The following is an 18,268-nucleotide window of genomic DNA, read 5'->3' as shown; positions in this document are numbered from 1 at the left end:
GAAATACTTAGGATTACTTCCAGAACAAAGTTGTAGATACAAAACATACAAGATGCTAGCAATATCAAAGATTTGGGAGACTGAAGAGCAGGAGGAAATAGCAGGGAGGAATAAAAAGACACAATGAATTTTCCTGTTTCTTAAATATCCATTAGACTATTGGTAATATTTGCACTAGCAGGTAGAATGGTAAAAGAATAGAAGTAATATCCGTAGATAGTGAGAATTTGAAGTCACTCTGGGAAAAAGAATCACAGAAGAGAAAAAGCACTGAGGAGAAAGAAAAATACAAAAATACCACCTGCAAAAATAAAAAAAGAAAAAGAAAAAAAGGCTAAAATGACAGTCTTGAAAAGGAATGTGCTATTCTTTTTTTAAAAGCCATGACAGAATTCAGCCGCAAGATACTGGAAAAAATATTAATAATTAAAACCAGTTCTGTGTATAGGCCATATCCTGCCTTGATGTCTGTGAAAACTTCCCATGAACACTGAGACATGCCCTGATCTGTCTGCTAGTGCCCTTTCATTCTGAGATACAAGATCCCTCAGGCAAAGGCCACGAGCAGGAGATTCCAGCTTGCTTCATTAAAAAGTTTCACAGTTTATCTTTACAGTATTCTTGCATATGCAGAGTCAAGACACCTGAAAGCTTCAGAAAACCATAAACTGTTAGACAGACTGTAGAGCTTCTGAGAAAACCTAATGACTAGCTTACTTAATGACCCTAAAAGAGAGAAGACTCACCATTTGAACAGCAAAGGAGATCTGCATTTAGCAGCCAAACAACAAAAACTACACTCTTCCTTTCTACCATTAACAGCAATAGATTTCTTGTCTGTGATCAGGGCTCTTAAGAACGATAGGCAGATTCAACAGCAATTCTAATAGGAAATTTCATTTAAGAGGTACTTAAGATAAACGGTATTTCATAAGTCTGACAGAAGTAAAATTATACCATACCCAGAACAGTAATACCTCATATCTCCATGAGTTACATCACTGTTTCAGGTTATAGCTCCAGAATTTGAGAGAAAAGGCAAAAGCATATAAAGAAAACACTGTTTTGAAATGTACATGTGTCCACATATGTGTCCATAACATACATACTCAGTGTTCTAAAATAAATGTGAGATTTTATTGGCTCAGAAATATACTTTTTTTAAAAGGAAGGAAAAACACCCAGGGAAAAAAGATCAACAAAATGCTTTGTAAAGCAGTATCATGAAAAAGGGTACTCTCCCACTCCCCTCACAAATACCTGTAGTACTTGAAACAAATTCACCAAGCCCATTGTGTACACCACACAAAGATTTATTTGAAAATTATTAAACTAGCCCTGTAATAAAACCTAATATTTTTGTAGTTCTTAATCTGCCTCTTTGCCACAAAAGCATTGTCTTTATACTGAAGGAGGCAATCCTCTTCTAAAATTCAACACAAACTATTACAACATACACATTTAGCTTGGCTAAATACAACATACTTTGTTAATAAAAATTATGAAGTAAAATATTTTAAAAACTATTAATGCGTACACCATTGTGTTTTCTTGACAGACCTGAGACATCAATACTCCTTTCTATAAGAAATCTTGAAGAAGGGAGAAAGGTTCAAAAGGAGAAGGGAGAAACTTGTACCTCTGCTATGCAACAGATGTGTATTCCTCTTCAACAGGCACAACTGCTAGTGACTCTGTGTAGGGAGAGGAATAGCCAAGCCACCACAGAAGTTACATTTTAAGTGCCATTTCTAAACACATTTTTTTCCTGGCTCCACATCGTGTCTGCACTGCAATCTTTAGGGTAAAGAATAAGCATATGATCTCCCATATGATTTAACAGAGCTCAGTTGTTAAAAACAATACTGTTCAACATTAACTTATGCCACTTTCCACCCCAAAAATTAGGCCAAGTATCAGAGGAAATCATGCGGTGTGTTCTGGATATTCCATGACTACCACTTCTGGCAGGACTTAAGCCACATATTTCATAGGTAACTAGGAACACACACACAGTTGTTTTGTAGCTACATTATACCACAGGATCCTACTGCACCACTGCTTTTCCTCTCTGCATCTCTTTCCAAACCTTTTGCTATTTCAGCCCACGAGGTCTGCCCCAGGACTTATGAAGGGGGCTTAGAATGATCTTATCTTTTAAACATACAAGAATTCAGCAGGGGGAAAGGAAGTTCACCAGGTATTTTAACATATGAACATACAGTCCTATTTAACACGCATTTTCTACTCATTGCTTCTGCTGGTAATTAAGGATGTTAAATCCAGTTTACTACATTAACCAGAACCAATTGTAATATTATCAACAAAATCTTAAGTCAAAAGTGAAGCTTTCAAGTACACAGACTTCAACTTTGCTGTAACAAAAACCCTCATTTCACTTTTTGCAGCCTGCGGATCATTACAGACACATTTCTTTTTCAGTCTACCACCAAAGGTCATAAGGGAATTGCAAAGTCAGCATATTCTCTGAGCAATCTCATTCTGAAGGAAGCTTTAAGGATATTTTAAAAGTATTTATATAAAACAAACAGTGCTGCCTAGCCTACCAAACCAGAGCTTCCCCACTTGCCCAAAAAATGCGTCACAGAAGACTCCAAACATCTGCCGAGCCCTTTTCCCCCCCTTCTGCTTCTTAATGTAAATATTCTGAGTTACAATAGATTTAAGCAAGTGGAGGGAAAGACTGCACTCTGCTCAGCTCATCTTATTTGGAAATTTAAAGTTCAGTTTACTCATCTGTTTTAGCATAGAAAGGAAAATCTTACATTTCCAACTGGAGCAGAGAGCCTGTATTTCTCTCTTTATAAACACATAAGCCATTACTGAACTGGAATTTTTGCTATAGAAGTCCAACATACATCTGAATGAACAAGTCTAGGAAATACATATTTGCATAACTAGCTCCTTGAAAATGTGTAGATCTAGAAATTCTCCTTTATGTTTTCCAGCATAAACATTTACAGTATTTTGAAGTTTGAAATCAAACTGTTTGAACATAAGAAACTCAAAGTACATGCTTCTGCACTGAAAAGGAATAACTACTGGACTTAAAAGAAACAAAAAACCATCAGAAAACTAGTCTTTTCCTAGGCTTCTTGAGTCCATAGTTAGACTATAAAGAGACTGTTTTGGTGATAAAGATTGACCATGGTTAGAACAAAATGGTTTTCACCTCTTCGGCAATTGTGTAAAGCATTACGGCAAACGGACGCTACTCACTGATGTGCAGACATTTGAGCTACCTGTACGCCACTGAGGGGGCACCGCACATCTGCCAACTCTGTCACGGGCAAGGACTCCTTCCTAGAGTCCTAGGATACTTGTCCGAGGCAGTAGGCGAGTACTTAATGCAAAATCCCTTTCAAACATCATAATATAGATATAATGCACAATTTGAAAGAAACAACAGTATACTCCAAATTCATTTATACTTTTTTCTTAAAGGGAATTCACTGCAACAAGCTTTTTTAATGGTAACGATGCTCTTGGAAAACTTACTGGGCTAGGTATAACAGAAGATCTGTGCAATTATAAAGCACACAACTGCAAAGTCTGGTGGACCAATACAAGCAAAGTTTGAAAATCCTGACATGACTGTAAACAAAGAAATCTGAGTTTTCTAAAACAGGAAAAAGGTAATTAAGGAAAACGTGAGACTATAAACCTTAGCTGTTTTTCATAACAAACATTTAAGACACAGATGATCACAAAAGTGTGAGGAGGCTCTCTCACCTAAGCTATTTTAGTCTATCCACTAGTTTGTTATTTACATGGTAACTTCTGATGGTTACACATTAGAAGTGGCTGTTATTCATCTATTTATTTATTTAAACAGAATTCCATCCCCCCACCCAGGACATTAAAATGGTTATCTTACACATACACTCACTGCAAACCAAAATCAATTCAGAGTTGCAAGGATTTAAAAAAAATAAATAAAAAACTCAAAAAAGGTCATATTCTTCTAAACGCTCATATGAAAGCCTGATTCTCATAAAATATAATTATTCCTGGGCTCAAATAACTTAACTCAGTTTCATCCCAGAGTCAACTATCTGTTTTAATAGAAACACTTGAAAGAGCTTCTCCTGAAATCTTAGTTTTCGTTTCTCTTTTCACAACTACAACTTATTTTTATGGACTTCCTAACACCTTGGAGTTCATGCATCAGCAACACCACAAATTCTACAGCATTTTTTACTGCATATTCAATTAACAATACGGAAGACACAGGATGTGAATGTGAGACAAAATTATATATCCGTGTAGTTTCCACTTCACTTTATTCTCACAGAAATCAAACTGGTTTATACAACCCTTCAGGTCCCAGTTTACTTCTGCTTTTTTGTGTCTGTAGGCATTCAATTTGTTTTAACCTTATCCTTCACTAATTCCTTCTAGTTTAAGCCTGATTCTAACTGCAATTTTAATGATTTCTGTTACATAGAAATCAACGGATCTGTTCTTCTCTACCGTCAAGAGACCAAAACCAAACTCCTTCCTCCATTCTTTTTAATCAACAGTCATTCTTGTAGATATTTCTTTGCAATCTGGTTACCTGGAATACCGCTCTTATCTTTCTCCTTCAAATTATTTCAACTCTCTCTGAAAGCACCTACTTCCGCCACTGTATGTATCCAGCAGATTCTCTTTGCATCCCCATTTTCTTTTTCTAATATTTAGCATGCATATGCAGACATCTATAAATACATATTCAAAGCTGAAAGTGTCAGCTGCAATCAGTTAGTTTCTTAGGACCTCTTTTTAATTGCTTAAATCTTAGCCAAACTTTGTCCATTCTGAGTGAAACTTTCTATGCCAAATTTCTCCCCCCCCCCTTAATTAACGTAAAGAAATATGAAAAGTTGAATAGCTTCCTTGCTTGCTTACTTGCTTGTACTAAGGTTCTTAAAGCCATTCATTAAGAACCTCCAATATTTCCCACTTTTGAAATTTGTCAATAGAAGGGAGTACAGAGAGGAAAAACAAGTAAACAAGAAATAAGGAACAGAACATTCACTATCCTTATAAATTATATACCTGCCTTTGGACAATTTAAGAAGCTCAAAAAAGCCTGCTGCTTCTACATGGCAAATAGAGGTTTCCAGCATAGTTTCACAATGAGTTCAAGCTGGCATATATTAGCACAGGCACTGAAAAAAGGCAATCCTGCAATTCTACCTGCTCCAGGCTCCTTATTTCCATCTCCTTACCTTTCACAGCACCACAAACGTTTGTGAGGTCAAATGACAAAACTGACCCTGACCGAAAAACTACAAGCAGTTAGTTATCGCTGCCTTTGTGCTGTCCCTCCCAGTCCATCACTGCCGCTGCCACCCACTCCTGCAGCACCGTGGTGTACTGGGGAGGGGAACTGACCCAGATTAAAACTTACCTCCCCGCCCCGCCTTCGAATTAGCCCAATTCATTCTGACTAAAACTATTTCTTCCACTGCAGGGCTAGGTAACACACGGATGGTAGCACAAGCAGGGGGAGCAACACGAAGTGGGGAACAAAGGACTGAGGGAAGGACCACTTCCGCCTGCAGCAATGGCTTGAACTGATCTTGAAACCAATTGTGAAACTGTGAAATTAAAGATACTCCTCTCAAGATTTTTCCTGCACTGATTATTCACCCCTCACTGCCGAGCCTTTCTCAGCACCAGCTTGAAACTCTGCAAGATTACACCACACACAAAAACCAGGATATTACAGAAAACGGCACAAATGTTTAAAACCTGTAAGATATTCTCTCCTAAGACATTAACAGCTTTCAACAGCAGGAGCAAGTGCTGCAAAGCTCACTGATGGGATTTGTTTCTCCACTCTCTAATGTCTGGTCCATGCAGGGTATGTCAGCACGTTACATGGCTCACGCAGTAAAAGCCCATGTTGCAGTTTGAGGTACCAACACGTTGATGACTCATATAAGAAGCACTGTGGTTCAATATGATAAGAAATTCTTGTTTTTTCTGTTTGCTATTTAAAAGCTAGGAAGTAACATTTAAGAACACCTTTTAAATCTTAAGATTGTGAAGTGAAGCACTGAGAAGTTAGAGAATGCCAAAATTAAGGTTGTTTACACAAACTCATTCAGTGCGCAAAATGCACTGTACTTACTGCTTGGCTCCAGGCCGTATTTGCAGCACACCCTGAACCAAATACAAGACTACCAGTTTCTTCATCACCTTTTCCGTTATTTGGCCACAGCAGTGTCTGACCACTTCACAACACTAACAACTTTATCTTCTGAACCCTTAGAAGCTTAGCTTAGGTGGTACTGGTATCTCCAATTTACAGGCAGGAAACAGAGGCATAGAGAGATTAAAAGATTTGCCAAAAGTGTTGGCTAATCTTTGGTCCTCAAACCTTGAGCCACCTAGACCTTGTTTTTTCAAAGTACTTAGCATTTTGGGGGTATTCTGCATCCAAATTGTACCCATAGCGGACCACCTGCAGTTGCAAAAACTCAGCTTTTTTGCCTGAGTGTCTCAACTTGGGGAAAAACGAGGAGAACACAATTAGTGGCATGCCGCAAATAGTCTGGCTTAACAGACTTGCTCAGTCTCACTCAAGAAACTGAGGCAGAAGCAGGAATGAAATACAGTTCTTTCAGGGCAATATTAAACAGCCTTATCCCTCCTACCATCCTCTCTTGCAACCCACTGACGGCCAGCATTTTTCCATCACCTGTGATCCAACCATACTGTACAGTGAATAGGACTAGACTCTCTGTTGAAAGCACATACATGATCAAATTTACGGGCACATAATAGGGAATCAGGGACAGGTTAGGTGAAGAGAAGTGGTAACAAATTACAGTTTTAAATCCAGCCTAACACTGCAGAATATTTTAGACATTTTTTCATGTGGAAACATTATTACATGCACTATAACGTATACACGTTGTTACAATAGCATTTAAAAGTTGTGGCCAAGATAATCTCTAATGGGTAAGATGTTGGACATTCACATATTAAGAAGCAGTTATCAGCCATAAAGATCTTACAGTCTAAACAGGCAAGACAGAAAAGATGGGATAAAGAAACATTACCATCGCTGATGAGAAACACGAGGTATGGACTGACTACTTCTATAGTCTACAAGAGACGTGGTCTACACATTACATGCCGATCTTCTGGTACTCAGGCTAGTGATATACCAACAGAACCATGCGTTCTCTCCGACTTCATGAAGAGAGGTTTTGTTCTTAAGTGTAGTTTCTACAAGCAATTACAAAAAATAGTCTGATCTACAGAAACAGGAACTGCTGCCAAATCAATGGATATTTCTATAATAAAGTCACTGAGTCAGAGCTGAGACTCCCTGTTCCTTTGCCGCACACATGCTCCAGAAATTTGAGCAAGATACATATCTGAGCCTTCTCTGCAATATTTTTACTAATAACAATACTAAGACCCAAAAGTCAAATGTTATCCTTGCACCCTTCTTTTAAACTGAACAAGTACAAGTCACAAATGTGAGTTCTGTGAAATCTTAGGGAGGTTTTTAGGCATTTGATGCAAATCATGAATAAAAGCACAGCACAATGATTGATTTGCAAGTTATATACAATACATGCCCAAACATTAGTAAGAAATGTCAGCCTGTTAGCTTTTAATGTAGAGAGGCCTACGTCAGCGTTGAAAGCACATTATCATTTTAAACCAACTCAAAGAGCTTTTACTAAATTACAGTTAAGACACAGCAGACACTATAACTCTTCTGAAAATCATAAGACCCAGAATGTATCCAGCTTTCCAGCAAACATATGCACACTTCTCAGATTACAGCAAAGCTATCGAGCAAAGCTACTCATATTATACTCATATTTCCTTAGCAAATACAAAGTATTAAAAGATTGACAAAGCTGTTGAACTTTATGGGCCCACCCATCATTTGCTTCAAATGGAAATATTTGATTGAAAAGGAAAAACAGAAGCAGCAACAATTTGTATTTTTAAAAATAATAAAAAGCTAACTATAGAAAGATTAAGATCAAAATATTTGTTATAATTTTGTATTTGTGAATTAGAGCATTGTGCTGTACAAATAATAAATAAGTTTTCATTTTTAAGCTCTGGAATTGGATACGTCTAAGTAAACAAAAACATGAGTTGTTTTTCGTTCTATATCCTCACAACCATCTGACAACAAACCAAGCCCACTCAGCCCTGCTAAAAGCATGATTCTCTAATGTAACTGTACTTCTGGGAATACATTACTGCTTCTGTGAAATGTTTGTTACATCTGTGTATCAGTTGGCCATGTAAATATACAGTGCAACTGCATGTAAAGCAGTCTTTTGCGAGTTAGCAAAAACTTAAGGTAAAAAACAAAGTAAGTTAAGAAAAGACAACCTTTGGATACCTGGGAACTAGTATAGAATCTAATGATCCGGGGTTTGTTTGTTTGTTTTCAGCCTACCTCTGGAAGAATACAGATGTCTTCCTCTTTCACAGCACGGCTTATTTTCTGACAGGTGATGATGCTCTCCATCAGAAACATGATACTCCACTGAAATATTCAACAGGCTAAGACACCAGGAATATCTGCTGATGAACTTCTGTTCCAGTAGCAGAACTTACATAACTTACTACCAGTGTTTTCCTAGACGTATCTTTGGCTTTTATTTTTGAAGCTACTAAATATTTTGGGGATTTGTATACCTTCAAGGCATAGCTTTTTGTGACCTGCAAAACTGTAACTTCTCCCAAATTCTAGCTGCTCATCCCTACCGCTGGAGATCACTACAACCGTTAAGTTAGTCAGGAGACTGAGTTTGATACTGTGCATGAAACTCCTGACCAAGCAGTCACTTCGGTCACATGGTAACATTTTTCATGCAAGGATGTATTTGCAATGAGAAACAAGGAAGACTGATGTGAATGAAGCAAGCACAGTGCAGTAGATGCACCATTGATACCCTTCAGATATAATACACCATTCTGCCCCAGTCAGGCACTAAAACCATAGCCATGAAAACAGATGGACAACTAATTTTATTTTCTTGTTTTTATTTGCAAAACAATTCTTCCTACAACCTCTCCTCTTGATACAGTTCTTTTCCTTCTGTAATCAGGTTAGTATAGCACTGTATTGACTCATCTATAAAAAGACAGTGAAAACGGAGAAGGGGGAGAGGGAAGAGGACCTCAGCACAAAAAAAATAAGAAACTTGATCTTCAGTGAAACATACTTCAGGGACACTACTAACCTGACAAAGGCTGAAGCCCTCTCAAAAGTATACAAAACGAGTAAAATAAAGTCACGTCACAAAAAGAAGAGTCTTACGGTCTTTTGTCAAAGATCTTATATTTATGTGTATATATTAGAGAATGCCTCTTTTTTTCCCCAGACCACTAAAAAAAAAAAGGGTAGATTATTGTAAACACACACAGTATGAAAACCTTTAAAACTTCTTCCTATGCTTCAGGAAATCAGGAATTAACTAAAATATTTATTTTCCATTTTTTAGAAAAATGTATACATTTTAGATTCTTGGACTCAATTAATTATTTTCTAGGCTGACTTGGACTGCGACTGCAACCCAAGTAACTCATCTGATGCACAGCAGAATTGACAGTGTCAAGGGTTGTTCAACAGTGACCGCTCTAAGAAGTTAAACATTGATGGGCTCTGGACAAGTCCAGTTAAATCTATTGGAGAGTTGATTGCTACAGGACAGCTAGAGAGCAGAGGAGTTGAAACAAGGCAGAGAGAAGCCAGGTAAGGCCATGGAGTGTTCTTTGTACGTGGTATGAAAGGTAAGTTAAATTACTTAAACATACCTTTTATCCTAAAAATAAAGTTTACCTACTCCTGCATCTTTATCTTCTGAGAGTTATATAATTTAACAATTCTCTGAGTTTCACCTTAGATAACAGACATTTACTCTTTTTGCAGATCTCATTATCTTCACTAATTACCATAAATTATACCACAGATGCAACACATTTTTAAAAGTCTGAATGATTAAGACTGTCAACTTAAGATTCGCCAAACTTTCAATACAGGAAAATAAGCTGTCAGAAACCAGACCTAAGGAAGCTTTTCAACCTCTTCAAATTCCAACAAGAATTGGGAGGTTAAGCAAATATTTTCTGCAATATTCTCAGAGACTGATAAAATGACTAAAGGAACTGAAATCCAGTTTTCCTCATTATCTCGACTGAAAATGGAAATAGGGCATAACTAATGAGAAGCAAACTGATTTTTCAAATCACTTCACCTCTAATAACCCACGATAGTAGCTATATATGCTCACAAAATGTTTAAGTTTGCAGCAGCTCTGTAGTTTTATCATCATCTTTAACTGTAAACAAAAGGTTCCAAATTCTGGCTTCAGCTTATACCTCTATTTACCTTCTCAATATTTAATCCATCTTAATTTACTGCAAAATTCCATTAGTTGTAGAAGAATAGAAACTGATGATAACTGCTATTACGGGAGGGTGATAATACCTAAATGACTGGGAAAATTAGGCAAGGCAAAAAAATAAAAATGCAATTCATTTCTTGCACAATTAAGTATTTAATTACATTATTTATTTTAAATGCATTTACTTAAGTGAATACAAAATTGCAAAAAGCTTTACAAGAGACTTATCTATTCTTATATTGAACTTGGTAGGAGTTATCAGACAGGGCACTAAAATTAGATCATTTTCATATTTGATTGAAAAACATAACATCAGCTACATCAGTAACTTGGTAAGCAGCAATATTAAGAATTAGGATCTAATTCATCACTTCAAGTTCCATAAGATGCGGAAACGACAGCTCCTAAACTTAAGGCACTCCAAGGTACCCATTACTGCTTTTGCTCTTTCCTGATCTGTGACAGAGGCTTAACTATTGCATTGAACAATGCTGCTCAGCACTTCCTGAATAGAGACACTGCAAGAACGTCTTCAGTAACAGAGATTCTTAGCAATACTGGCACACAGTCCATGCACACAGAGTCTTTGATACAGCTGTATACTCTAGAACTTCAGAGCCTTTTAACTTTAACTGAAACACAGAAAAGTATACGAATGTTTGTGTGTGTTGGGTGCTGGCTCACTTTTCTTTTTTCTCCTTCTGCCCCCCCCCTTTTTTTTTTTTTTAAGTTAAAACCAAAATCAAATACCGTTCCTGCCCCCATAATTTTATGCCAATATTTGCAGTTTTACAATAGCTTTTATTTTCTAAAGGGATGCATACATACTGCAACTGTGAAATCTATGTTAAAAAAACTGATGACAGCTACATACTGGCGGGGGGAAGGCACGTTCTCCCTTGGCATTTATTTCTGCTCTTGAACTAATCTGTATTTTTCCCTCATTTAATTCCTCCAGGGCTGTTACTACCAAGAGAGTAACAAATAATCATACGATCGGATTCCTCACATTCATCTGCCAATCCTGAGCTCTGGTAAGCACACTGGGATTTTGTTCAAGGAAATGCCTACACATACAAGCTTGCCTGTTGGTGGACCAGGTCGCTTCTGTGTTTGTTCCTTTCTGTAGCCAATTCAGTTGTGTAAAGGCAGGGCAGTGAGGAGACCATGGTCAAACTCATAAATTGCTGAGGAAGCATGGGTGACAAAGATGATACACAGAGGGGAGGCAAGCATGGGAGAAGAGTCTGACCCCCTCAAAAGCAAGCCAAACTGATTACTATTATGAAAAACAACTATCAGCTGCCAAATTTCATGCTCCTTCTACATTACACACATTTCCCACCTCTCTGTATATTTCAGCTGCAAAGTATTTGGTAAGGAAACTATGCCTTCCTTTGCATTTTCAAAGTTTGATGCTGGTTGTTGCCGCAAGCTGGATATCCAGAGTGCTGTCAGGCACATAGACTACAGGAATAAGAACAGATTCCCCTTATTTCTCTCCAAATTACAGTAGTCACACAGGTTACTCCTAAAGCTTGTTTGTAAAATATTTTTGGACCAAAACAAACTTCTTCAGTACATATTCCATTAATTTAATAATTGAAACTGCAACTGAGTTTCCTAAGAGCTTTTCTTTCTTAGCTGAGAGCTACATACCTCTCAGGTTTCTGGGATGTATCTGCTTTGTCCGAGGCATTTTCCTCTAATTTCATATACCCCTTTCTCCTCTCAGAAATGAAAAGTACAGCAAGCAGAGAGCTGGCAGTTTCATAAACTTGTCAAAGGAGTCAGTTAATCCGTGTGCTAAAAAAAAGAGAGAAAGAGAGAGAGAGAGAGAAGTTAGAGATGTATGGAGATGTATGCATTAACAAGGAAAACAAAGATATCTATCTGCTCCCTTTCATCCTAAAATTGCTACAGGAACTGGTGATGAGCAATAAAAACTTCTATACCTATCCTGTACAGAGTGAAATGTCCCAATATTATAAGAAAATTAAATGAGGAACAAACTCCTTTGGGGGTTACTGAGGAGGCATGAGAAGACTAAGACACTTCTCCACATTTGTCAGCTGTTTTCTAGCCAGAAAACATTTTTCAACAATTTGTGTCTTGTGCAAAAAAAAAAAACAAACAAAAAACCAAAAAAACCCACAAAACACAAAACCAAAACAAAATAGTCTCATCAGGCTTTAAAATAGCAGATCTTCATTTGTATAGAGGGGGATGGGGGAGGGAGGGGAGGGCAAACAACCGCTGCATCAGCAATCATCCCTCCAATTTGTTTGTAGCATCAGCCATCTCCACAGTTTCCTTACTTGGGAGTGTGCAATTGTAACAAGTCCAGGAGAGCTCCCAGGGGACTCTCCTGAAATATCAATTTACAACACAGATTCACACCAGCTCTCGACCCACGTACAAGTTGTTGCAAAGCAAGCTCCTGCATCGGCACGCAGCAGTTCCTGCATTTACAGGAGGAAGCAGCCAGCAAAGGCTAAGTATGCATAAACCTCATGCAAGATGAAATTCTTTTAATAGCCTAATGGGCAGATTTTCTATTGAAGGGGCACAAACCTAAATTTGCATCCCCAAACCTCCATATTTTTTCCAAGATGAACAAAGTTGATCACTTTTTAAATATTCTTATGATTTACTTCCCGTTTAAGGAGTATGTTGTTTAGCTTCTGAAATCTGCCTGTACTGAAATCTCCCTCAGAACTATACCCAACCACTTACACTTAAGAACTTAAAAAAGAAAGTGACTGGTGTGATTCCACTACTCCAGCTAAACAAAATGAAAAGCTAACCACTACTTGCTTACTATTCATAGTAATACTAGCCCAGATTAAGAGCTTTCTTTTAATCAACACTATGAAGAATTTTTTTTAAACATATATAAATCGTAGAGTGGCCCTTGATATGAGCACATAGCAAAGGATAACCAAAATAGGAAATACGAAGTATGAAGAATCTTTATCATTTAAGTATTAACTCAGGGTTCTGATTATTTTTAAGACAGACAACAATGTTTTTGTAAAAGCAGAATTCAAAACCACTTAAAATAGACTGTTGCTTACAACAACCGCTTCAGTCTACAGACTGTTGAGGAAGATAATCATTAATTTTTCATGTTTCTTTTGTCTGTTGCTGCATAAAAGACCCAAACAGCAGAAGACCCTGACTAGGACTGACACAAAGGAAGGCTGGAAAATATTTTTCCGACTAATGGTTCTTTACTAGGATATTATCATGTTAAGGGGAAAACAAGAAAAAAAATCCAAAACACCGCACGCAGTGCTGTCAAGTTGTTCACACATATTGCTTTACCTGCAAAGATACCAGAAAGATTTAGAAATGAAATAAAATCTTATTCCAATTTTCTGCTCTTAGACACAAACTCGAGGTGTACAGAAACAGCCAGATTACTTGAAGCAACAAGCATCTCTGTACCCCTATTTCGTTTTGCTGGCAACTACGGGTGTTACGCCAACATCCTTACAAATAATAAACACGAGCACTTATTTCGGTAAGCTATTTCAAGCACACGGGTTTGAAACGTATCCAGGTATCCGCAAACCGTAAGCACCTCCTGATGCTCCCTTGCAGCACAAATGACATCTCATTCACGCTTTAAAACTACCTATTTCACCTGATCGGCAGCAGGATTCTTTGGGGGAGGGACGGCCCTATGGAAGCCGCAGCAGAAAGACTGTGCAAGACCTGCATAAAGTCGCTCCCTCCTTGATTTAAATAATAATAAAAAAAAAAGAGAGAGAGAGAGAGAGGGGAACAGAGAACGAGCCCTCCGCAGTCACAGCGGTCATATTCCACCCCCACTCACCCCCCCCCCAAAAAACCTGCAGATTACAGAACAGACCGAAAAGGCAGAGGGACGGCTGCAAGCGCAGAGCCCGAGGGACTCGTGAAACGTCGGTATGTGCGAGCACAGTTCCAAAGGCAGGAGAGAGGAGGAGAGGGAAAAGAGAGCGAGAGAGAGGAGGAGAGTTAGGAGAGGGAGAAGAAAAAAAAAAAGCATGAATGAATAAGGAGGGAGGAGCCTGGGAAAACCCCTCTGCAACGCTGCGCCGAACAAAGCGCTGCCCGCGCGGGGGAGCGGGGGGAGCAGAGCGGCTGCAGCCCGGCACCCGCCGACCGGGCGGCCGCGGGCCGCGCCGGGAGGGGCCGCGCCGGGGGGGGCGGCGCGGCGCGGCGCCGGGGGGCCCCGCCATCCCCTCCCCTCCCCCCCCGGGGAGGCAAACAAGCCCGAGCGCGGCGCTGCCTACCTGGGGCTGCGGGGGGCTGGGGCGCCCCGGCGGGACACACACACGCACACACACACACACACCGCGGAGGCGGCCGGGGCGGCGGGCGGCGGGCCCGGGCCTGCCTCCCGGCCCGCCCGCCCTCCCGCCGCGTCCCCCTGCCCGCAGGACACGCTGTGTTGTGTCTGCCGCAGCTCCCCGCGGAGGGGGCGCAGACAGCCGCCGAGGAGTAGGAGGGGGGAGGAGGAAGCGCCAAGGCGCCCGGCCTGCCCCCCACCTCCCCGCGGGGCGCCGGGCCGCGGCGACGCCGCCCTCCCCGCGCCGCGGACCCCGCTGCAAACCTGGCGGAGGGGCCGGCGCGGCGGTGGCTGATGGCGGCGGCGGCGGGGAGCCTCCTTCACTTGACAACCTCCAACACAAACATGACCCTGCGCCGCCGCCGCGCACACGCACACATGCATACACACACACACACACACACTCACACCCCTCCTGCGCGCAGCATCCCCCCGGCCCGCGGAGGCGCCGCCCCCCCCAAGCACTGCCCCTCTCCACACAGCCCCGTCACCCACGGGCGGCCGTGGCCGTCCGCCCCCCGCCCCGCAGACCCCTCCCCCGCCGCCCCCTCGGGGGTCGCTCCCCCGACACCGGGCTCAGCCCGGCACCGGCCCGCCCCGACCATCCCCGCTCGCCCCCCTCCCCCCAGGGACCTGCCCCCTCCCCCACGGCCCTGCCCCCCCGGCGGGGCGGGGGAGGAAACCCCGCTGACAGGCGGGAGGGGACGGACGGGATGGCTGCCTGCGGCCCGGGGCGGGGACGCTGCGGGGGCGGGCGGGGAGGCACGGGCGGGCTCGGGGCGCCCGTGGGGCTCCCCTTGGGGAGAGACGCTCCGCGCTCCGCGCCCCTCCCCCCGCGCTCCGGTCACCCGCGGGGGGAGGGGCGCGAGGCGGCGGCGCGCGCCCGGCCCCGGCCGGGGGGAGGGGCGGGGCGGGGGAAAGAGGGGGGGAGGGGGGTGTTTTACCTTCTCTCACTTTCTATTGCAGGAAGCGGGGCCGGAGCAGTGACGTCACCGGGTCTCCCGGCCCCGCCCCCTTCCCCTGCCGGCGCGGGCGGGGGGTGTGCGCGGGGGAGGGGTCAGCGAGCGGGAGGGAGGGGTCACCGAGGGGGTTTCCTCAGCGCCCGGTGGGGGAGGCACAGAAGTGAAACTCGGAGCACAACAAACGCGGCGCAAACGTTATTCCCCGCCGCACGCGCGCACACGCGGCGCTCCCGCCCTCCCCCGGCACGGCGCCGCCGGCCGCTACCGCGGGGAGCGGGCAAACGGCCCCGTGGTCGGGCCCCGCGCCGCGCCCGGCCGTTGGGGTCGCCACGAGACCCCGCCCTGCCTCCCGCCGAAATAACCGCCGCGGCCTAACGCTCCCGCGGCGCGGCGGCGTGCAAGGGGCCGCGGCCCGACACCGCGCCGCCGCTCTCCTCACGGCGGGCCCCGTCCCCTCAGCCGCGGGGGGACGGGGGCAGCACTGGGCCCCCAAATAAAAAAGTTACCCCGTGCCTATTCCCTCTACCCTCCTCCCCCCCGGGGCTGCTGCGCCGCCGGAGCGTGCGCGTGTGTGAGTCGCACTCCCCCCTGCCGCGGCCCGGCGCGCGCGCGCGCGCGCACACACACACACACACACACACACGCGCGCACACACACACATGTACGAAGGCACAGAGCCGGGGCCGCCGCCGAGGCGGAGATCCCGGAGGTGCCTCCCGCCGCCGCCCGGGCGGCTTCCCCGCGGCGCCCTCCGCCCCCTGCTCGGCCCCGCGGCACCCCGGCGCCGCCGGGGGAAACTCACCGCCGCCCCGCGCATCCTGCCGCGGCCAGACTTTTCATAGCGGGCGACAAAAGCCGACGGCGAACCCCCCTCCGCGGCTGGAAGTGGGCGGGAGAGGAAATACGAGGAGGAGGTGCCTGGTGCTCTCAGCCGCGGCGCCCCTTTTTTGGCCCGGGCCGCGGGTTTTGCCGGTGGGGGCTGTGCCGCCGTCATTGGTTTCCTGCAGTAGCTGCTTGTGTGCGCGACGCTGCGGGTCGGCCCGCCCGGGCCGCACCGAGCTGCACCGGGCCGGGCCGGCAGCCGAGGGGCAACCGCCGCCCGGCTCGGCACGGCCCGCGGCACGCGTGTCCGGAGCGGTGCGCGGATTTTTGGGGTTCCCGCTCGGGTTTTGCAGCAAATGAAACACCCGCGGGGTCCCGCTGCCCCCAGCCCTACGCGCTTTGGCACTGCTACCCCTTCCCTTGCGAGCCGGGCCAGCCCCAGACCAGGGCCTGCCTTCAGAGAACGTGACCGTTACTTCCAGGGATTTTGAATTTTTCAGAGAGACTGCTTTCATTTGATCGTTACAGGTTTTCCTGAGGTAGATGAGTGCTTTTGTCCCCCTTTACGGCTCAGAAACCAAGGCAGAGTCATTCACACAGAGCTCTCTACAGACATGAGACCGCTTCTGTCAGAGCTGTTGGGCAAGATCATAGACTCTGGCCTGTTTCTCCTCTTGAGCTCACCTAAATCGTCCTGGAAACCGGTACGCTGCAATAGTGGCAGACTCTCTCATGTGGCTAAGCTTTTCTACCCCCTGCCCCAGAAGCCACAGAGCTGCTCACAACGTAGAAGGCAGAAGTGAGCACACAACCCCTCTCCAAAGCACCTGGCTATTCTGCAACCTGGTGGTCAGGGTATCAAAAATTTGTTAATTAGAGATTTATTGGAAAATCAGATCCCCAAAGAATATCCCCAGGAAAAACACTGTATTCCAATACTCTTCCTGTTAGACAAGAACACAGTGAACTTTTTAGTAGGGACTTTGCTTTTGTCTTCCGCATCTACCTCTGGCTTATAGATCTAGAGTTTTGGCTTGTTAAGCAACAGAAACACCATTAACCTGAATACATTAATATGAATATAATCCTGCAGGTGCCTTAAGCTTAAATGAGTGTACCAAGTCTGACCGTTCGCAAACTTGAGATCAAGTGACATCTCTACTTGTTTTATTCAGCTGTCCTTTAGACTCTGTTTTTGGTCTTTGCAAAACATTAAGTCTCGCTCTTTCCTATTCTACGCGTTGCCTGAAAGCTTCAGGCTGTGTCACCCCCTTTCTAAAGAAGGAAGCTTCAGAGGATGCCCTTCCTCATATGATGGTTGAGAAAAAGGATCCACCACAGCTGCCACTGGTGCGGAGGGAAGTTTTAGGTCCCCCATCTCTTTGCAAGGACCCAGATAAGCGTGAAGCAGAAGCTCAGATGTGCAAGTTGACATGAAAGACAACAGCAACCCTCCCGGAGCCGGCAGCAAACTGTGCTTCTACTGTGAGAAGTTAAATTGTGTCCTATCCAGGAGCATGAACATTCAGTCCTTTTACCACGTGGGTATGCACAGGAGTATAATAGGCGCCCTTCATCTGCAAGCATAGTTGTCTGGTGAGAATGACTCGTAAGGTGTCAAAGAGGAGACAGGTCCCCAGAGAGACGTGGGGCACGTCAAATCAGTGCCCACTGATCCACCTTTGAACATAGTAACAGCGATCTAGAGGTTAGTTTGGGTCAGAGAGAAAAGAGAGAACAAA

At 44.0% G+C, this 18,268-nt stretch overlaps 1 protein-coding gene across 6 annotated transcripts in view; it reads right to left on the bottom strand.

Annotated features, from left to right (window-relative positions):
- HIVEP1 (HIVEP zinc finger 1) overlaps nt 1-16,580 on the bottom strand; it is a 148,183-nt gene extending 131,603 nt beyond the window's left edge. For 4 of the 6 annotated variants that reach the window (XR_010883346.1, XR_010883345.1, XM_067290846.1 and 1 more), the window contains exons 1-2: nt 16,507-16,580; nt 12,063-12,209 (exon numbers count right to left, since the gene is read on the bottom strand). Coding sequence is in view for 4 of the 6 variants with exons in the window: in XM_067290846.1 (XP_067146947.1) it covers nt 12,063-12,102 (40 nt within the window). In the remaining 2 variants the exon portion in view is untranslated. Of the gene's footprint in view, nt 1-12,062; nt 12,210-15,006; nt 15,167-15,686; nt 15,712-16,506 lie in introns of those variants that run through there. The other 2 variants (XM_067290848.1, XM_067290847.1) reach the window with 2 other exon arrangements.
- Between the last annotated feature and the right edge of the window lie 1,688 nt (nt 16,581-18,268).

This window comes from Apteryx mantelli, chromosome 2 (assembly GCF_036417845.1).
Source record: "Apteryx mantelli isolate bAptMan1 chromosome 2, bAptMan1.hap1, whole genome shotgun sequence".
Lineage (NCBI taxonomy): Eukaryota > Metazoa > Chordata > Aves > Apterygiformes > Apterygidae > Apteryx > Apteryx mantelli.
Note: the sequence above shows the minus strand (reverse complement) of the source record. Positions and strands in the feature narration are given on the sequence as shown.